Source organism: Mytilus edulis, chromosome 1 (assembly GCF_963676685.1).
Source record: "Mytilus edulis chromosome 1, xbMytEdul2.2, whole genome shotgun sequence".
In the NCBI taxonomy this organism is placed as follows: Eukaryota; Metazoa; Mollusca; class Bivalvia; order Mytilida; family Mytilidae; genus Mytilus; species Mytilus edulis.
In genome coordinates this window covers 113,015,671-113,038,298 of record NC_092344.1, presented here as the reverse complement: position 1 = coordinate 113,038,298, position 22,628 = coordinate 113,015,671, and the positions used below count along the sequence as shown (strand labels likewise).

The window sequence follows — 22,628 nt, the reverse complement described above, 5'->3', positions numbered from 1 at the left end:
TTACCCAATTTCACGGTCCATGGAACATGGAAAAGGATAGTGCAAGTGGGCCATCCGTGTACTTTGGACACATTCTTGTTTATGTTATTTCGAATAGACAGAAAAAAATATTACAGTCATTTCTTATAACTTAATTCTGAATTCCATTTTAAACCGTAGAAAACCATATAAACGTTGATGACGTCACGGTCACATGACTAAATTATGTCTATGGGCTGATAACAAAATAACGTCAGCCAATCAGAAGACGTGTTACATCCAAAATTAAATTATTCCTTAATAACCTCAAGTTTGCGAGTCAAAAGTGTTCCATAAACACAATTTTCAACCTGATCAATTATTTTAAAAAGCATGCTTGTCTGAATTTTATGCAGACATATGAATGAACACGATAGTATAATTTGTGGAAAATATATTTTTCTTTATTTTTTTTTTGTACCTTGCACCTTGGCACATCAGGGTTAAATGATGTTCACTTTTCTTTCAGTGTCTTCAAACTATTCTCAGGTTAATTGAGATTTCAAAACAATTTAGTAAGACTCAATTTAGTTAAAACATCAGAAATTCTATTGAGATTGAAAAAATATCTTCACTTATCTGGGTTTTTTTTTTTGCACAAACAAGATAGACACAACACAGTTTGACTGTATATGAATAGTTACAAAATTGTTATAATATATTTATTTTTTTGCATAATAATCAAGTTATTAGTTTATTACAGAAACCTTATTTCTTGTTGATATTTTGGTTTTGTACATTCAAATATTGAAGCTTTTGTATTCAATTTTATATTTCATTTGAGCTGTGGCATATGAAGATCACCTTAGCCAGTGCTTTGTATTGAATTCAATTTGACCTTGAATGACACAATAACTTAATGATCATGTAGTTATCACATGTAAACAGTTATTTTGTTTCTAGGTCAAGACAATTTTTATTTTTTTTGAAACCAACAAATAGATTTTCAAAGTTATTTTTCTTCACTTCATATAATCAACTTTGAATGAAATTTTTTTTATTACCTATAATAAATTTTGCGTGATGGTTGATCTTGATGTGCCATAGCTCACTAGAAACCTTTAGATAAGGTTGTATTATGTGCCATATAGAAATCTGTCTTCCATGTCATTGATGGTGCTTACGTGTTACTGCTTTTTAAAGAAAACTTTATTCTTAATTATTGATTGGGTTTGCCCTATCCATCTGATGTCATCATCTCTTTACAAGATTTGTCTGAGAATATTAAAATAATACGTAGATTCTCAGCTGACTTTTAAAAAATAATGGACCGGCAGGCTTTGTTCATTATATATTTTTGACCTTAACTGTATTGAGTTGAATGTTTTCCACAAATTTAAAAGAAAAGAAGGCTATTTCTAATGTTTTTATAAGGAATATGATTATATGTATATATTATTTTGTGTTGACCCTATTTTATTTACCATTTGACATCACTCTATCAACATGATACTTTACTGTATTCCATGCTTAATTTTTTTATAAGTCTATTCAGATGATTCATTGGAATACACTGAATAATAGCATTTAGCAGAGAATATTTTTTAAGTGATTTTAATTAGTAAAGCTCAGGGAGAATGCAAGTCCATGTTCCAAACCATTAATTCAGGCCAGTTAAAACCTTTTTACTTTTTCTAGATTATAAGCAATACCTTATAATAACTTGTTGGCATAGCAAATATGCTATTGTTTACCTTTGTTTAAAAGGTTATGAGACTATGTTCTCACCATATTATATAATTGTGGTAAAAACTGTTCAGATTAAAAAAAACAAAAAAACAAACAAACTCTGACATTGCATTATATTTTTTTTTTTAGCAGAGTTAAATTATCTTATTACTTTTTGTCATATGATTAATTAATCCAATACTTTTGTTCTTGTTATTAGCAGAAAACCCTGGTTGGTAAATGTATTTTGAATCAATAAATATAGCTGGAATATTTTATTTTGTACATATATTGGAAAGGAAGGTCAAATTGCTTTACTAAACCCAAATATTCATAAAAACAACAGAAGTAATTTTGGTCATTAAATCATTTTTTTGTGAAAAATTTCGTTGATTATATAGGTAATCAATTTCAATTCAGGAATTGCGTAATTTTTTCACAGACCATTACTTAATTCCATGGCATTTAATTCAAAGTTCATCCGTGTCTTGCAGAAAATAATGATATACTAGTCAACTGTATAATGCACCACAAAAACTACAACAAAAATATTTTGACAATCACATAATTCTTAGGATAAATACAATAATCTATTTAGTAGAATAGTTATTTAAAAGGATATTGATATTTTATAAGCAGCATTATAATAAACTCCATAAATTACTATACTGTACAGTACTATATGTTAATATAAACAAGACCAATATATAAAGTGTAGAAATATTGTATATTTATTTCCTAGAAATGGTTGAAGGGATTTATATAGTCAGAAACTTTTGTAAGCAATTATCAAGTTTAAGAGGGAATCTATATAGAAGGTCTTTATGATGTTTTGGAGAGTACATTTTTTGTATAGTAGATTAGTAGGTATATGGCAGGTATTTTTCATATGTATATTTCATTATTACTCAACCAAATGGCCAAATCTATCAGGAATTTCTCAAGTAAATGTCATCTTTTTGTACTACTTTGTCAGCTAATTTTTCAATGAACTCATTGATAAAGGACATTAAGTGACATGCAATAATTGTTAAAAGTTCTTCATGGACAGTTGTCTCAGTGGCTGTCATACCAGATTTCTCTTGGTAATATAATAATGTTCTGACTGGCTGAATTTAAATAAAATGATGATGGAAATATTTAATTTTGCAAAATCTATGGCCTAAATAGAGCCAAGTAGACTCAGACATTCCTTAACATGATTGATCTGCCAGTTTGCTCCGGTGAATATTTTTTCACATTATATAAAAGGAAAGATGAAGAAAGAGGGACTCTCTGCACTCACCTGTATTCATGAAATTTTGTTATGTTTATTACTTGCTCAGCTTAATTTGTTGAATATTTTATTGACATTTGGTTGTTGTTGTTTTCATACTGTATAAGAAACTATATTTTATTATCCTACAACTTTGATAAACTAAAATAAAGTTGTTTTTGTAATTGATGACGTTTTTCCTTAACATATGCCTGCTAGCAGTATTTGTTGTATTGTTTGTTAGTCTTTTGTACGCTGTACCTGTCTGAATACATTCTGTGCATAATGGCAGTGTCAACCTTTGACATCCTGTTGCATTTTTCAAACTGATTAATTTTTGGAGTGTCCCATACATAGCAAAACATGAACTTGGCCTTTTTGCAGATATGAGAATATGCACTTCGTTTCCATCAACACTTTGTAATGTTTTGTTTTCCATTATTGTTGCACCTGGGATGAAAGCGGCAATATGAAAGACAATGTAAACTATTTGTATAAAGCTTAATATTTCAGAAGGCAGAAGAACTTGATGCTTCATACCTTGTATAAAGATGTCTCATGTAATGAAGTTCCCAATTGACACATGTCTCATTGTCCTTGACCTCATTTTGATGGTTCTTTGACTGCTTACAATATACTTGTAGCTTTTTTGTCATATGAATTTCTTGCATATTATGAGTTATAGGATTATTTTATTTGGTACATGATATCCTTGCAAGTTCATTTCATGGATCAGTGATCAAGGTAATGTTTTCGAAGTCAAGTCAATACCTCAACCTTAATTTGTGTCTAGAAGGGTTGTTTTTGTGGTTTGGTCTGTTTCTCAGGTACAATATAATTGATTGATTGTTGGTTGCTATATGTCCATTGGCAAATATTTCAAGCATGTTCAGGAGAACAACCCTCTAGTGTTGGTTAACCCTTTCCTCCATGGATTTTTTTTCTTACTTGATTTGCATTGGATTTTTTTTGATAAAAAAAAAATCATCGGGTTTAAAGTATTAATGCATTGTGAAAATAAATATTTCATCAATGAAATTCAAATTAGATATTCTCATGAATATCCTTTTCATATTGGATACTAATTTTTTTTTATCTGATGCAGACATTTTGTAGTCGAAGTGTTTCAACTGAGGTACTACACAGGCGTCAAAAGGTGTCATTATGGAGTAAAGGGGGTGGCGTCAAAAAGCGTCATTATGGAGGAAAGGGTTAATATACCTGTGAAGTATAAACATAATGGTTCTCAAGATATACAGAGGACATGATCTTTACCATAGGACATGGGGTTGTCAACTGAACCAAAGTTTTTGATTTTGACCTTTGACATAGGAAGCTGTACATACATTATGACACAACCTCTGGTGTTGGTTAATATGCATGTCAATTATAAACTTTGAAATCATAATGGTTCTCAAGATATACAGAGGACATGATCTTTACCATAGGACATGGGGTCGTCAATTGAACCAAAGTTTTTGACTTTGACCTTTGACATAGGAAGTTGTACATACATTATGACACAACCTCTGGTGTTGGTTAATATGCATGTCAATTATAAATATAACTTAGAAGTCATAACAGTTCTCAAGATAAAGAGCGGACATGATCTTTACCATAGGACATGGGTTCGAGAGCTAAGTTTTTGGCCTTGAACTTTGACATAGGAAGTTGTACAAGCATTATGACACAGCCTGTGGTGTTGGTTAATATACATATCAAGTATAAAGTATGAAATTATAACGGCTCTCTAGGTATAGAGTGAACACAATTTGTTACAGACGGACAGACTTATCACAATATGGTGACCCGCCACTAGATAATGAATACAATCTGTATGTCCTTTAAAAGGGATATGAGTAGAAGGGCTTGAAATTTGGACTGCTACTGCCAGATTTTGTTAAAATCTAAGAGAATTGGATAAAAGTGTATTCAAGAAATTGTACAAAGTGTTGACAGACATACGTTGGTATACAATAATACACCCCATCTTCACTGGGGGTATAAAAAAGACAACACGTAACAAAACAGAGAAAACATTAGATTTTATTTCATTTCTCAGTACAATGACTAACAATAACAAGAAATATCATGATTCACATTGCACTTTCTGACTTAAATTATCTCCCTTGATAAACCCTGTTTCCATAGTTACATGATTGCTTTAAATCTTTCATATATTACCTTTTTCTTCTATCACTTAACAATAAAACTTTTGCTAGTTGTCATTTATAAAATCTTAAACAAAACAACAAAATAACAAACATTTTGCAACAAAAAAAAATTCTCCAGCTGAATGTTACTCTTTAAAATTTAAGTATTTTAAATTTATAAAAAGTTCTTTCATTCAGATATATGAAATTTCTTTACTGCTTCATGATTTTTATTGTACTTAAACCAAAAGATAAATCTGCAAAATTCATAAAGAAATTACACTTCATTATAGAAAAAAAATAGTCTAGTCACTCTAGTGCCCTTAAATCCTTGTCACACACATAGTATGGTCAACAAAAGTATGCTTGCCAAATTTGTAAAGAGGATTTGTCAAGCACTGCAATCAAAATTAATAGTTTCAGTCTGGTTCGAGACAGCACTGAGATTTCAATGCAAACTTCCGACAAATCTTTCAACAAAATATTTGCTATTGTAGAATTTATTCACATTTTCACTTCATTAATCACCTTATGATTAGTATATGATTATTTAAACAATGTAAGAGACAGAGGCTTCCTACAATGACAAAGTAAGTTAATGTGGTGATAATGTGCTAATAATTAACCTCTTAAAGCATGTCAATAAATAGTATGTAATCTTTTAGGAATTATACTGAGATCTTCGATTCTTTTAAGGTGTATGTATAACTGAAATTAAAGAAACTTACATTAATTTGTGTAAAATACAAATTTATCAGTTTACCAAAAGATGTGTGTGTAATATCAAGAGAATAACTGGTTGGAGAAATAATAGTAAAACATATGAGCCCTATATACTTAATGATAGAAACAAATTTAACTACAATGAAAATAAATGCACAAATTACAGTATATAATACTCCAGGCAAATGTAATCAAAATATTTCAAATGAGACTGGCAAGACAAAATCTTGAGAAAATAAAATGAATTCATATTTTGGCAGCTTTTTTTTGGGGTTTCACTTAATGTACACAAAAGAAAATTTATACAATTATTTTCAGGGGTTCAAAAAATATTGATCCTGGTCTTGGTTCATCAGGTCTTAAATTCATCAGAAATACAGGGTTCACTAGTTGGACCTATCTATTGATCAAAAGTATTTCAAATATATGCATAAGAAGATCATTAAACTGTGATTTAAAAACATGACAAGTCCTTCCACTACATTAATCCAAACTAAATTTAACCCCTGATCTCATAAATATGAAATTATTTTTGGCTGCTCTGGTCACTTCATATAATGGTTTACATACAATGCTAAAGTCATGACAGCAGATGAAATAAAAGCATTTATCCATTACCAAGCAAATTTCTACATTCAATACAGCTGGAATATTTGTGACATGGAATGTAGTCTCTGTGATGACTGATATTAACATGATAGTATTGGAAGACAACAACAATCAAGGACTGGCACCATTACTTCTTACAATAAATAGCAGAGTTTGACAATACCGCATTTTGACGGAATTTACATAGTTTCATGATGGGCGTCAGTATTACACTATTATAGTTTTAAATATTGATGTTTTTTTTAAGATTATTCTTCCTAACATTTTTTCAGTTCATTGTTCAATTAGGTTATTGTCAAACTCTGCATTAACATTTTTACCTGATCCAGAAGATAAATTCCCTAACAGATATTTATAATCATAAGCACCCTTAGACAAATCTGACAACACAAGTAAATATTCTGTAGCGTCTTGAGATTTTTCAGTAAATGTTCACTGGTATGTTTTTCTTTTACAATTGTGAACAGATGGATATTTCTAGTTCACCCACTTACTTTAGGATTATTGCTTTAATTGTGTTCATTTTACAGTGACTTTTGTTTTTAAAACATATCAGAATAATACCAAAAGTAATTGTACATGAAAAGCACTTGCTATACATATGTTTTTTACATTTTTAATCTGAACTGTAACATATTAAAGCTCAAATGCTTAAAATTTCCAGATGTTAAGTAACTATTTGGTTCTTTATGTAATTATTTTTTTTATTTTTCTTGTATATAAAGTAAAATAAAGAAGAGTTTTCTCTTTAATAAATTTACAATTGAAAGCAATATATACTGGTATGCACCTTTCATCTTACGATACAAGCTGCACTATGAGGTCTGAATAAGACAACAGAAATGCTGACAACATATCAACTACATGCACATGTATGGTCAAATTCAAAAACAAAAAAATATAACAATCTTTTAAAGAGAAATAAAAATAACAATAAGTATGGAAGATCTGACATGTTTGATATAATTTGACATACATATACATAATATATTAATAATTATATATACAAAAATAATTTGGTCCACATTTTACCACCGTTCATTCATTTATACCCTATACCAACACATTCACACACATTATCAATCATGAACATCAGCACATGGTGCTAAACTTACTTATAACATACAATTAATTATTTACTAAAATCTTCTACTTTTCTCTCCTAATTATCCATTATAAATAAAGTATATTGGTAAACTACATATTATTGATCAGTGAATATTAATGTATTAAATTTAAAGCTTCTTCTTGTGTCCCTTTCAATATAAAACAGATCTTCAATTGCTCCTGAAAAGTTTCAGAGTTTAACCCTTGAGGAGCAAGTTAATGTTTTTATCATTAAGACATTTTGAAATTGTAGTTGAATATATTCAGTTTTCAAGAGCAACAAAAGATTTTTCTTCAACCTACCAGATTTAAAATCTTAACTATGATTTAACTGTAATCTGGTTTATAGTCTTTACAATGCCACATAGATCCATTGATAATCACTGGAATTTATTTCTCATCATATTCCATTGAAGCATACTTAACAAACTTCAAATTCATTGTAGCAAAAATAAATTCAATATCTGAACAAATTAGATTAATGAACATTACCAAGGATAATGGTGTCATGATTATCAACAACTAACTCCCTTTCTTATTATTCAAAGTCATTATTTGCTGTTAAAATTTTCAAATGCTAAAATATTGATTAGTTTTGGTTTCAGACAAAATTGTCATAGACAATTTGATTTCTCACTTCACTAAGTCTGACAAACATAAGGAGAGAATCCTTCCTTGTATGATCAGCAAGATACTCGAAGAATAAAAATCCAGGAATTTTCAAGGGACATAATCTCTTTTTAATCACAGTTACCTAGATAATGCCAGTCTTTGACACAAAAGAATAAGACACCGATCATGCATCATCACAACCACACTTCCAAAGGACGGAGTTATAATTCTCCTGGGAAAAGTTTCTGTGTAAACTAAAGCAAACTCAAGAGTTCCTGATATGAAGAAATAATTTATATTCTGTACTATTCAGCATGCACTGTAATTCAAATTTGACATACAATTAACACCATCACACTAACTAAAACAATTTCTGGTGCATTTATAACTCTACAATAGTATTTAACTTTACTAATTTGGTATTATACACCTTTATAAATCATTATAAACAATACTTGTGTCTTTCTTTAAATCTCTAATTTCATTATGAACTGTCCTGCAGTTCCATGTACATGTTCTCAAGTCCTTTATAAAAAAACCTTGTTTCCAGGAATTGTATAATTGGACATAACCAGACATTTATCAGTTATCTTTTATGACAAAAAACCATGTCTTCAATGATCTACTAAAACTTAATCAATCGTAACAATACATTTTTTTTCGTCTTTCGATATAAATTATTGGTGTATTTACATGTATAGATATACAATGACAAGGATTAAAATTGTGGTATTAAACCAGAATCTGGTGTTCTAATGCTACACAGAGTTAATTCTTCTACCATCTAAAACTAAAAATTAAAAAAAATCCATATGAATGAAAATTGTGAACCTTTCTTTGCAAAGTCATTGAAATTATTTGAGCTAAATTTTAGATATGTTTTAAAAGTTTTGTCAGTGTTATGAAACATCAGTTATGATATGAGATACAAATATTGCTGTAATAACAGACTAGATGTTTACATAGCACCAGTTATATACCTACCCTTAGTCATTTTTACGTTTACCGAGAAGTAACAAAAGTACTGCCACTCAACCAATTTAAAAACAGGCTAAACTGACATGGCATGCATTGATCCCCTCACCAAATATCTTATAATGATAAAAAGAAGTATAAAGGAATTATAAACATGTATGAATAATGAATGATTCATTTCTTTATAATACTTTTCTTATATGTTGAGACATTTTCATTTGATTATGTTTCACTATTTTTCATGGCTTTCAATTCAGACTTATGATTTTATTAGAATTTTGCAATCGAAAATTTTGCATTTTTTATCTGAAAGAAGAAAACACCATACATGAATTTAATTAAAATACTAATACCTGACTGTAAAGTCAAACTAAAATAGTCCCTGAAAATCCTACTCATTTCATTCACTATAAAAGGATCATGTCTGTTTTGATAATCATTTGACTCAATAAAAAAAAATGTCATGGATTCTTTGGTATTTTTAAGTGTGCGTAGAATTAAAAAAAATTGCAAATATAATACCTTTGTTTATCTGACAAGCACTTTCATTACTAGTACTTCCCCTCGAAACAAAACTGAGTACTCATATTTTAAGTAATGAAAAAATATATCTATTAATTTATAAAAAAAAAAAAAAAGCTTGAAAAAAATGGTCCTCACAAAAATGTAAAATTGTCAATCAATAAGATGTAAAAATGTCAAAAAAAGCTAACAGAAAATATCGTAAACATAAACAAATTTCTGACATTTGAAACCCAGGCCATTTACATATTTTAGCTTTGTTTTTGTTACATGCATAACAAAACAATAGAAGTCCAACTTAATATGAGACTTGAGGGGTTCTCTATCTTATGTCTGGCCTTGGCTCTGTAGCACTTTACACCTGTTTCACAGGAATGGTTTCTCATTAATTCTCACGTCTTGCTTTCTTCTTTTTACTCTTTGGTTTAGCTTCTACCCAGGAATCTAAAATAGAACCATTATACATGCAAATTATAATAGAGAGTAAATTCACAAAAATACTAAACTCCGAGGAAAATTCAAGTCCTTAATCAAATGGCAAAATCAAATGATAAAACACATCAAGCGAATGGACAACTGTCATATTCAATACTTGGTACAGGCATTTTCAAATGTAGAAAATGGTGGAATGAACCTGGATTGAACCTCAAGACAAAAACCTAACAAAAGATAAAGGATTAAAGACCGATGAAAATGATGTAAAATGTGATATGAACCCTGACACATCTATCTTACAATATTTTCATACAACATACATGTATAAAGTTGTTCTTTCACCTAGAGTGACTTGTCTATCTCATCATGATTTTATACAAGTTACAACATATATACAGCTGTCCATTTTCTAAGAGTGACATGTCCATCTATCAATATTTTTTTACAACATACACAGTTTTACATTTACTTCGAGTGACAATGTCCATCTTAAAATGCCAACCCCCTACCCCTTATTGAGCTACATATATGGTTAATGTATAGACATTTAACATGTATGTCCCACTCAAAGCTTGCTTAGTTTCTGGGTTTCTACCTCTCTCCCCTTAATGGTATCAGCATCTAATATAACAATTACCTCCAAGTTCATCAAAAGAAACAGACATGTCAGATCCAGCTGAGTTCTTATCACTGTCAACTGGTGAGGACTTCTCTGGTTCCACATCTGAAACAAATGTTTGTTTAAAGCACATTGTATACAATTTTTTTTTTCAAATGATAAACATTATTGATAGTCTTTTTGTGATCTGACAAATTGCTATAAAAGTTAAGTTCCTCTATAAAAAAGATCAGATCATTTAGTTTTGAAATCACTGATCTCTTAAAAAAAATTTAAGCAATGTAACAATTGAGATTATAAAAGCTACTGTCTAAGTCAATGGTACTGTCATTGATTTTTATAAATCTAAAATGAAACTCATCCGCACTGGATTTTTTAATGTAGAATTTAGGGGTACAGAATAAACCAAAACATATAAATAGATTAACATGTAGAGAAGATTACTACAATAAGCCTAAAAATCAATCCTTTTTAAAAAAATTAAATACAGGAATGAAAAAAACCATTTGAAGAATTCACTTCCAACTTAGCTGCTAAAGTTTCGGTTAAAGTAGACAGACTTTTTTTCTTCCCTTGATATAAAGCAGTCCTACCTTTCTCTTCTGACAGCCATTTAACAGAAATGAGATTATTATTTTAAAATGATTATGTTAAGTTTGTAAAATTTCAAAAACAGGAAACGGCGTAAAATTTTGCATAATGTTGTATGGTTTTAGCTCAGATAGATGTATTATCTTATTGTACCCTCCCCATCAATATGATCATAGAAATAGAGGTTTCACCACAGCAACAAGTGTGTTACGATATTTTTCCACTAGAAACAGTTCAATTTTAACATTTCAAGTGCGAGGGTTGCCAAGCTTTTTAAAGTATTAAAAACTAACTATTGAGAGTGGAGATACATGAGTTATAGTGGTAAACTCTGTTTCTTTAATGATTTTTATCTTTCCTTTTCAAAGTTTTGCAGAAATTAGTGTACTTTTTAAGTGACGTCATCAGGTATGGTCCCCTTTTTTGATGTTGTCACAATAGGAAATTTGTAAGAAACACAAGAAAATTGGACATCATAATCAAATTTCGTCCAATGGAGGAGAAATATTTTTCTCCCATCAATCAAGAAAAGTGAAAACAGCACAAAAATTAGTTTACACAAGACAGAAATACTAAACATAATTGTATACCTTGGGGATTTATGAGTACAAAATCATTAGTACCTTTTGCAGGTTGGTCAGGTGTTGTTGGTTTGGTCAGAGCTTTGGCTTCACTTTTCTGAAATAGATAAATCATTAAAGTTCAATTAAACCTGAAGACATGTCAACATATTTAAGGTTATTTCTACTGATTCTCCAAACATATTGATTTTTTTTTTATTATTGAATTTATCTTAATACTTTATCAAGAAAATTACTATACAGTTGTAGCATTCTTGTGACATAAGTTATTAAACTTGATGATTTAGTGCTTACATCCAAATTTCACTATTGCTGTGTATTTTTTTCCATTGATACGCATGATCAATCTTGAAAGTGAGCAAACTTTTATTACACATGTTATTGTGTGCTCTAAATCTTTTATACAAACAGTTAATATATTTATAGTGCCTGTTATTTTTATAGAATTGCTTTCGAATAATAAATATCCTTATTATTTGCTGAAGATGTTAGTTTATTTGTTCTTGCTAGACAACACTTTGCAAAGGCATTTTGCTTACAGCATGCTACTGATTGAAATCTTTAAAACTATCATTAAAATACAGGTTGATAACAATCTTAACAATACCTCAGCAGCCTTTTTTCCTTTCTTTGGTTCAGTAGTCTCTGGTTTAGATTCACTCGTCTGTTTCTTTGTCTTTCCTTCACTTTTGTCTTCCTTAGGTTTGGCTGCTTCTTCTTTCTTTCCTTCTTTTTGTTTATCTGCCTTTGTTTCTTTTGGTTTAACTTCTTGCTTGGCCTCTTTTGGTTTAACTTCTTGTTTGACCTCTTTTGGTTTAGCATCTTGCTTGGCCTCTTTTGGTTTAACTTCTTGCTTGGCTTCCTTTGGCTTAGCTTCTTGTTTGGTCTCTTTAGCTTTAGGCTCTTTCTTGGCATCCTTTGGTTTAGCCTCTTGTTTTACATCCTTGGGTTTAACATCTTGTTTGGCTTCAGTTTTAGTTTCTACTGACTTTTTTGGTTTGGTATCAGTTTTGGCTTTTGCTTCTGTCTGAACTTTAGGTTCAGTTTTAGCTTTAACTTCAGTTTTCTTAGCTTCAACTTTTACTTCTTCTTTCTGACTATCAGCTTTCTTTTTAGATTTAGCTTTCTTGCTAGATGCTTCTTCAAATTTGCCTTCATCCTGTAGAATGAATGAAAATAATTAATATAACAATTAAGGACATCTTAATGTTTGTGAAGACATATACATGCAACATTTAGTTCATATTTATTTCATGAATTATTTCTATGATCCTAATAACCAGTTTATAATCCTCTGATTCATAGCAAAAAATGTTTGATATGATGTCTTAAAAATATATTTACTAAATAATCCCTATTTGAGTTCTGATTGGAAAAAACTGAAAACCATACACGTATTATTAAATTTCAAAAGGTTATTTTCTTTTTGTGTACATTCTCAGCCTAGGAATCATGCTTAACTATGTTAAGAATGAGAGCACACATATAATCAGAAAACAAGAATGGGTGTCCATGATGCCTAAAGCTATCATGGCCCACTCATACATATTGTTCAGTGAATCACAAAATCTGTGTAAACATTAATTTTGCTTAAATTAAAAAAAAAACAAACTCAAAATGCACACATGAACTTTTAACTTCAATGCAAACTATCTTGAACCAAAACCATAATGCCATTTCAATCATCAGAGTTGCAAAAATTCAGTGCCCCTTTAATATTTCCTCCTACCTGGGACATCCCCATTTTCCACATCATCTGGCCATTCTTTGGGAAGGCGGTTACCAGTCATTTCACCCTTCTATGCTACTGATAAGATTTTGGGAATCTTTATATAAGGTGTTCATTATCATATGATAATAATGGAAATGATAATGATAATAATGGAAAGTACCAACTGCAAATGGGAAAAGTAAAATGATAATAACGGGAAAGATAATGAAACCCCTGTATGTTAATCAAAGGATATAGTTATCTGTACCAACATCCATTGTTTTGCTGGCTTGTTTGGTGATCCAAATTACAATATTTCTCCAATACAGACTTAATTCTTATTGTGAAGTAATTCTAAAGCAGCTACATTAAACTGATCCCATTATATGAAGCACATAAAATATGTCTGTTTACCTGTTTTGGTTCAGAAACTTTGACGGGTTCAACTGGCGGTTTACTGGACTCTACTTTAACTTCATCTGCTTCCTGAAACAGGAAATGGAATTTGTAGAGAATAACTTTATTTGATAACACTGAATACAGCTAACAGTTAACTTAGTGTATGCCAAATAAATACTTTAAATATGTCATGTCTTTTTCACTTAAATCTCTTATTTTTAAATGAGTTCTGAGTTCTTATGTGGGTTTTTTTATATGTTTGTATTGTTACAAATTTTACCTTTCCTGCCTTTTTCTTCTGTTTCTTTTTGTTCCTTTGCTCCTGTGGAGGTTCCTCAGATACAACAGCAGCAGTTACTTCTTTAACCTTCTCAACAATCTTTTCTGCAGTCAACTTTTCCTCCACAGTTTCTGTTTTCTTTCCTCCTTTCTTTTTTCCTCCTTTCACCAAGGTTGTCCATCCATCTGCATATATTACAAACAGCACAATTATTTCACTGAAGTATGAAAAACTGAACCAACTAATTACCAAATTATAATATATATCTATACATAACGTTTGTTTTAAGCAGTCTTTTGTTCCAATCCAAATGCTAGCTATTCTTTTGTATCTCATGTATGCAATTTCTCTTAGCTTTCTTATATTTCCAATTATTTGTTAATTGCTGTTACAATTTGTGATGATATGGTTATTGGTATTTTCTCATATTCTTCATCCTTTCTTAAAAGTTTTAAGGTAACATCCTCTGGTTTTAAAAATTCTGCATTCCTATTAAACTTCATGTATGTAGCTTTAATAAATATTATTAGTTACACAGTGTGTAATTGTCCTAATACGAGAATTTATCAGGTCAATAAAATTCATATCGGGTGAGGCGAAGCCAAACCCGATATGAATTTTATTGACCCGATAAATTCCGTATTAGGACAATTGAACACTGTGTAACGAATTTATCCTGATTTTGTTATATTTCATATTATTATATCTAAATTCAATATAAAGACAATATCAACCAAATATATTTTAGATATTTAATCTAAAACTGTGAAAAATTCAAATATTAGGACTATGACTGAAGCAACTCATTTTTTTATTTTTTTTATTAGGTCAATGGTATAAGGGAGATAATCCCAATTGACGTAATAAATAAGGGAGATAATTCCTATTGACGTAATAAAAAATTGTACTGAAATTTATTAGGACAATATCAGCCAATCAAATTGCGAGAAATTACTCTAAATCAGGATAATGTGAATTATTACCCGTATCATCAGGAACAGGTACATTCTTAACAGTAAATATTGTGAATTATTACCAGTATCATCAGGGACAGGTACATTCTTAACAGTAAATATTGTGAATTATTACCAGTATCATCAGAAACAGGTACATTCTTAACAGTAACTATTGTGAATTATTACCGGTATCATCAGGAAAAGGTAAATTCTTAACACTAAATATTGTGAATTATTACCGGTATCATCAGGAACAGGTACATTCTTAACAGAAAATATTGTGAATTATTACCAGTATCATCAGGGACAGGTACATTCTTAACAGAAAATATTGTGAATTACTACCGGTATCTTTAGGAACAGGTACATTCTTAACAGTAAATATTGTGAATTATTACCGGTATCATCAGGAACAGGTACTTTCTTAACAGTAAATATTGTGAATTATTACCGGTATCATCAGGAACAGGTACATTCTTAACATTTTTCTTTTCTTCCTCAGCTTCCTTCAAAACTTTCTTCTGCAAAAGAAACATTCAATTAGGTAAACTATTTATGTATCAACAATCTGGTATATATTCAAAATGAGCTGCAAAGTACTTATGAAATATACAAATATTTCCATATTCATTCAACCATAATATCAGGGTCAAAACCATACTTTGGCATCTAAAATTAAAAGTTCACATCAAAATGAACATGAACATGTGTACATGAATCCAGATTCAAATTGATGTGATCACAACAATGCCATAATAGTCATAACTTTATTAGCCAAAAACTTACAGGCTGACTTTAATTAGTAAACAATGGACTTGGTGCACAGATATGCAAGACACTGCTTTCTCACACAATAGGTACAATGTATTAAGATAGTGATCAATATGATGTTATATTTAGCTAGGTGCTAGTATATTTACACATTTGGTGAAATGACATTAAATACCTTTTTAGCAGGCTCTTGTTTGGTTGGTTTGGCAGGCTTTGGTGTGGTCTGTTTCTTTTGCTTTGGAGAAGATTCAGTTTTGATTGGTTGGGTCTCTGGTTCAGTTACAGCATGACCATTGGTCTGACCTTTAGTTTGCTATAAATAGAAGAAAAAGTTAGTAACCTAATTTATATATCATGAATCAGACTTGGGGTCAATTACATTGGAATGTAATTAATTAAATTACACATTACATTGCAAAAATGATCAATTACACTAATTACACATTACATAGTTTTTGAAATGTAATTAATTAAATTACAATTACTTTACTAAAGTAATTAATTAAATTACACATTACATTTTATCATAATATTTTTTTAACAATATTATACATGTATATAAAATCTATGTGTAAAATATGCATGACGTACCGATAAGCATAGTTCAAGCGTTGCATTTGATAATCATTAGTAATTTTAATGTTTTGTCATTTAGTCTGCATATCTCTGGTCTGAACACTTTGACAGCAATTTCAAAAGTTTTTCGACAGGAGCTTATGTGGCAGATATTGCTTGATCAGAACATGGAAGTTCCATGATTAGAAGATGTGTTTATAGGAGAGGGAATTTGTTCATAATTACTTGCCAATACATTAAGGGGTATTTTGACAACTCAGAAATGAAATTATTTAAATAAAGCATAATATAAATAAAGAAATTCTAATAGATTAAAAGTTTGTTTTTTTTTACTTTAAAAATATTAAATAGTGTGCTTGTTACAATATTGAAAATAATTTTTAGTACAAACAATGTACATAATGTCTTAGCAATACATGTATTTCACTAATTAGATAAAAAATACATGTAAAAGTGGCATTGTCCCTTGACATTTTAATCTGATTAATTGCTGTTTGTTTTTACAGCTATTAATTTTTATTTCTATAATCCTTTTGTGTATACTAATTTGACAAAATGATTGTGTGCAGTGATTTAAAATTTTAATTACCTGCATAAGAAAAAAATTCACTATGACACATTTTTTTTGGTTTTGTTTAACAAGGTGGTTAAAGGGAAACTTCGCAAAAAAATCAAAAATTGATATTATGTTCATTCTGTATAAAAATGATCAAATTTATAGATATTAAAGTTTTATTCCGCTAAATAAGAGATCACCATCAATTTTAAATTTTGTGTATCAGTTCTTTGCTCTCCGCCATCTTGTCACCTTCTCCGATGAAAAATCCCGATATGTCTATAAACCGCAAAGGAACAAAACTACAGTAAACGATGTAGTCGTAATTGCGTGTCGATATCTTGTCAATCGTACGGTTGTTTTATCTGACTGACTAACTTGATACGGAAAATGGTCTTATATTTTTAAATAACCATATAGTCTGTTATTTTTAAACTGATAATATTGTAATTAGTTAAAAAGTCAAAGTTCAAATCATAAATAAGTGTTCCGTGGAAATTGTTTTCGAAAATCTAATTCGTTCATAATTCTTTCAAGTAATAAACTTTATTTAAATAAATTCGGATCTTCCCTCATCTGATCACCAGCATGGCTAATATTATTACTCCCAAAGGTATTGGAAGGGGTGTAAGGTGACACGTCCAGGTATTCAATCGATTTCCTGTCCGGCGGGCTTGCAAGTTCATGCATCGTTTCACTTCTGTAGGTATTGATCAGTGTACACGACCGTTACTTATAACTTTCCATTTTGAACTATCAGGTGCATGTATAATATACATTTTTGTCTTGCGTGTCCGAAAGTGATATAATATACTAGTCATTACTGAACTCATACGCTTGTTTATAAATAACATTTCTGGTGTAAAGAATATTATTTATAAAAAAAAAATAATATAAAAAAAAAAATTGAAGAAATACAAATCTATTTACATATTTTTCCAAGGGTTAATTTGGGAAAATGTAATATATACTCGTTGTCAATAGTTTAGGACAGATTGGAACATACCAGAATTATTGATTTAAAAAAAATGTGCGCACTTGTCGACGATTCGTGTATACATACGCCTGGGTAGAAAGTTACGGAACTATAGTCAGTAGCGCAATTTAAAATATGTATACATGTATACATTGAACATAAGAAAGAAACATACATTTTGTGTAAATTGTGGTAAAAGTTTTGTAAATAGACTAGTCCACGTATGCCAACAGTATGTAATCAACGAATTCGATAGACTTTTGTATACCAAAAGAAGAAGAAGAAAAAAAAAGAAACAATTTGATTTAAATACAGGTCAATTTATAACTTGCTTTGGTTCATCGAAGTTAAGAACATAGTAAACTCACAGATTTATATATCAATTAGATTGTTCTCGAATAAAGGACGAAATTCGTCTTCATCACAATTGTTCCAACATTCATGTAAAATATATATGCAACTGGACGTACACTAATAATCACCAAGGGATGTGAATATTTTCTAGGAAAACTATTGAGTATCAATTTCGGGATTTATTTTCTTTCTTGATATTCAATGACAGCAATTTAAAGAATAAACTGCTTGTCGGATATTTGTCCGCTTTAGGGGTATTCTTGCAAGTTGAACAGACTTATAATAACATTCAAAAATAGGGAAAGATAACATTAAATTCGTTGTCTTTTAATTTTAAACATCGTTGGTCAAATAGTTATTTAAGTATATATATACGTTGGGAGACGACGATTATTATAGTAGTCTCAGATTTTAGTAAGGACGTTCCCGATTATGAATAAATTTGGTTGACGTTTTTCACACTTGAAAAGAATATCTATTCGTAATTTTTCGATTCCATTCCAATACAAAAGTATTTTTTCTTTATTCGTACATATTATATTCCGCTTCGGTAAAGTTATCTTCAGATAGTTTCATATATTAATTAATACATGGCTTTCAAAAGTCTAAATGTAAGTGTTCTCGTACATTTTTTCGCCTAATAAAGACAAATAAAAATGATTTAGTAAAGCTATTTCTAATTTCTAAGTCCCCCTTTTTTATGAGACATAAATCAAGGACAAGACTTGTATATCATTTCATTCTGACATATGCATTAAGTTTCCCGTCTTTAACCGAAAATTGTGTATTTCTTAGTAAATTAACTTATTTGAATTCAAATAAATAATAGCACCAAATATAATTAAATAATTCCACGGCGACCAATTTTTATTTGTCACCAACTTTAATATGTATTTTTAATGTGTGTATTAAATGCTCCCACTGATCCGAATAGACAGTCACACCTGGCAAGTTGTGCCCTAGAGGCGTGGTTAAATACCGAAGTGCAAATAACAATTTACCTTTCAACAAGCCATCTACGAGTATTGCCACAGAACCGTGAATACACACATCGTATAACCCTAGTCATAGCAGAGATAGTAAAAGGTCAATAATAGTACACCAACATATTGTCTTTACAGATTATTGTACTTTAATTTGTTCACCTTATCAGTCCGAAAATGCATTTATTAAAAATAAATTTATAACTTTTTGTGTTGTCTACAAAAATAATTCGAATATATACGTTTAACATAGATAATTTATCTCACGAATGAGTACAATTGAACGTCTGTGCGTTTTATCTTCTTATTATCGGATGGTTATTAGATAAAGCATAAGTCATCGGCGCGCTTACGATTACGTTAAAATATGATTAAAAACCAAGACTTTTAATGATTGTATTTTAAATCACGGCATGCAAAAATCAGGAGAAAACGTCACGACCTACAGGAAGTAGTTGATATTTTTTCATTAATTATTGAATTTCTCCTTTATTACTGCACATATAGCGATAAAACTTTGTGAATATATATATTATGTCATAATGAACATTTTTAAACCATAAGTAAAAAATCGTGAATTTTCCCTTTAATAACTTATCAATCTATTTAGTTAACAAAAGATCTTTCTAAAAAACTGAACTACACATATATAAATATTCTCACATTTTTTTTTTAATCATAAGACTATTCAGAAAAAAAATTCTGTAGGTCAAATAAATAATATAAAACTTCAGAATAAATTACAGACTTCATATATTAAAGAAGTATGTGATATCAATATTTTAAAAATAAATATAATTTAACAATTTATATTATTAAAGACAAATCCTCATCTTTAACACAATAAAAGTACATGTAATTGAAATGTAATTCAAAAGTAATTGAGCATTACATGCTTTTTTCAATGTAATTAATTAAATTACCATTACATGTAATTAAAAAAATGCCCAATTACACATTACATTCAATTACATGGAAAATTGTAATGCATTACCCTTAATTACCATTACATTTTCAATTACCCCATCCCTGTCATGAATGTAAAGATATATGAAAGGAAATTCAAAATTCTGAAGCTATTGTGTGTCCTGCAAATCAAATACAAAATATCATTAGGATTTACATGTACAAAAAATGTATTCCACATTAAAAAAAAATATATTTCAATCATACCAGTGCAAATAAATTACAATGTGAAAATTTGATGGCTAAATTGGGTCTCAAAGATGAGAGCAAAATAAGCTCTCAATGCTCTCAAAGTCCAACCCAAAATGGCGGCTTCAGCATTATGACGTCGAAGTAAGGCGTGAAAGAAAAAAATTATAATATTAGCCTTTCAAGACGTCATAAATGTTTGGACTATGACAAATCATGATAAGAATATTTTGACAAAACACAGTAAAATTTAAATGATTTTAATGGTAGCAGAAAAAAACGCTTGACGCCTGACGGTAAAGGACATTCTCACCTTAGGTATCCTACAGGCGGTCTCACTAATTAGGGACAAGAAGAATAATTTTAGCGACAAGAAGACTATTTAGCGACAAGAAAACATTTTTTTTTATTAAAATTACTTAAAATAAATATTAGAAGAATATGCAAAAGAAAACAATTTTAGCAACAAGAAAGTTAATATTCCATCAATAAATATTTTTCATCATTTCATTTTGTGTATTGCCTCATTTAACGATATCTATCATGTTTATGCATTGTTAAATAATGATGGAAGATTAAAGTAAGTTAATGACAATTTTGAGTTGAACTCAGGTGTTCACTTTTTAAACAGGCACTCGTCTCAGAAAAAAAAATTCCCTATATACCTTTATATAACACAAGGTACTTAACTTGCATTTTAGAAAAATGTCAGACGGTGACGAAATTCCGTTATAAATAATGTTTCATGTTTTTATTTCAATAAATTCTTGAAAAGATCGAAAGTTGAAAAAAATGTTTTTCTTTCTATTTTATATTGTGTGCAGTTCCTTTGCTCTTACAAGCTGACTGAAGCCATTCAACTTTTATGTTTATTATTAATAACAGTTCATGAATTCTTCTATTCTCTTATATCTTCTTAGTACAGTTCTACTCTATTTTTCTGGTTCAAACACAAATACAAATACAAATATTTTATTAGCACAAACTCATCAACAATAAATGGTTAAGGCTCATGGTATATCAATTACATAGTTGGTCAAACATAATAAGTATTGCAAATAATGACTATATTAATATGTAATATTATAAAGAATGATTATGAATTAGGCATATTGACAATTTTATAGAGTTATAGGAATAATGACTGGAGATGCAGAGACAATAATGTTGAAAGTAAGTTCATACATGCCTTTTTTTTTAATTTGATTTGACATCAAAACTATGATGTTTTTGTTGTTGAACTAGACACTGTTTTCTCTCGTTGACGTTCACGTTGTTTAATCACTTTTTTATGTGTTATCTATTTAAATTATTAATAAAAAAATATATATGAATTTATTTCTGCCCGAAAAAATGAAATGTATAATTTTTTATATTTATTTTTAAAATGGTTTCTCGTCGCTAAATAGTCTTCTTGTCGCTAAAATTATTCTTCTTGTCAGTTCTTGTCGCGAATTAGTGAAACCCCCCTACAGGTAAAATATAAGCATATCCCTAATTCGGTAATACTAATAGTGTATACAAAGAAAGAGTGTAATCAAACAAAACACAAGAACAAATGTTTACCAAAAAGTGCATTTAATTTCAAGTATACCTTTTGCTTCTTTGATTTCTTTTTCTTGTGGTCATCTTCCAGGTAACTAAAGCTTGGTGGCTGAGCTGGTGACTTGAACCCAAATGCAAACACCAGAAAAGCACATAAAAGAACGCCTACAACTGGAAAAGCAACATTTGGCGATACTATCTCGAGTAACTCCATTGTGCTTGTTAGAGATAAACTACCGTTTGGTCAAATTAAAGCTTAAATATGGTTAATCTGTGAAACTTATGGCACTTTTCTTCATCTGTAACACGTATCATGGGTTCATGCTGACGTCGCTTGTGTTTTACGTCATCAATTTCTGATGTAGATTAAATTAAAATAATTTGGAATTTTATAAAAATCTATAAACATTAAAAAAAATTGTATTTGATAAAATTTATTCTCAAATATCAAATGCATTATATTTTTCCATTGACTTTAGAATTTGTTTACAAACATGC

At 29.6% G+C, this 22,628-nt stretch overlaps 1 protein-coding gene across 2 annotated transcripts; it reads right to left on the bottom strand.

Annotated features, from left to right (window-relative positions):
• Nucleotides 1-4,971: 4,971 nt before the first annotated feature.
• On the bottom strand, nucleotides 4,972-22,625 carry LOC139500194 (neurofilament heavy polypeptide-like). Of its 2 annotated transcripts, none has more exons than XM_071288936.1 (9): nucleotides 22,180-22,625; nucleotides 16,161-16,298; nucleotides 15,666-15,735; nucleotides 14,259-14,443; nucleotides 13,994-14,065; nucleotides 12,476-13,027; nucleotides 11,878-11,965; nucleotides 10,715-10,801; nucleotides 4,972-10,086 (listed from the first exon to the last, which is right to left on the bottom strand). In XM_071288936.1, exons 1-9 carry the CDS (start codon nucleotides 22,342-22,344, stop codon nucleotides 10,028-10,030), a joined length of 1,416 nt encoding a protein of 471 aa, XP_071145037.1. In that variant the 5' UTR covers nucleotides 22,345-22,625; the 3' UTR covers nucleotides 4,972-10,027. The 2 variants fall into 2 exon arrangements, with proteins under 2 accessions (XP_071145037.1, XP_071145043.1); XM_071288942.1 differs by having other exon boundaries at nucleotides 11,911-11,965.
• Between the last annotated feature and the right edge of the window lie 3 nt (nucleotides 22,626-22,628).

Coding starts and splice junctions, on each gene's coding strand:
- LOC139500194 (XM_071288936.1), bottom strand. CDS start 22,344: ATGGAGTTACTCGAGATAGTATCGCCAAATGTTGCTTTTCCAGTTGTA. Junction 13,028..13,993: donor AAGTTTCTGAACCAAAACAG/GTAAACAGACAT, acceptor TTCATTCTACAG/GATGAAGGCAAATTTGAAGA. Junction 11,966..12,475: donor AAGGAAAAAAGGCTGCTGAG/GTATTGTTAAGA, acceptor TATCTATTTCAG/AAAAGTGAAGCCAAAGCTCT.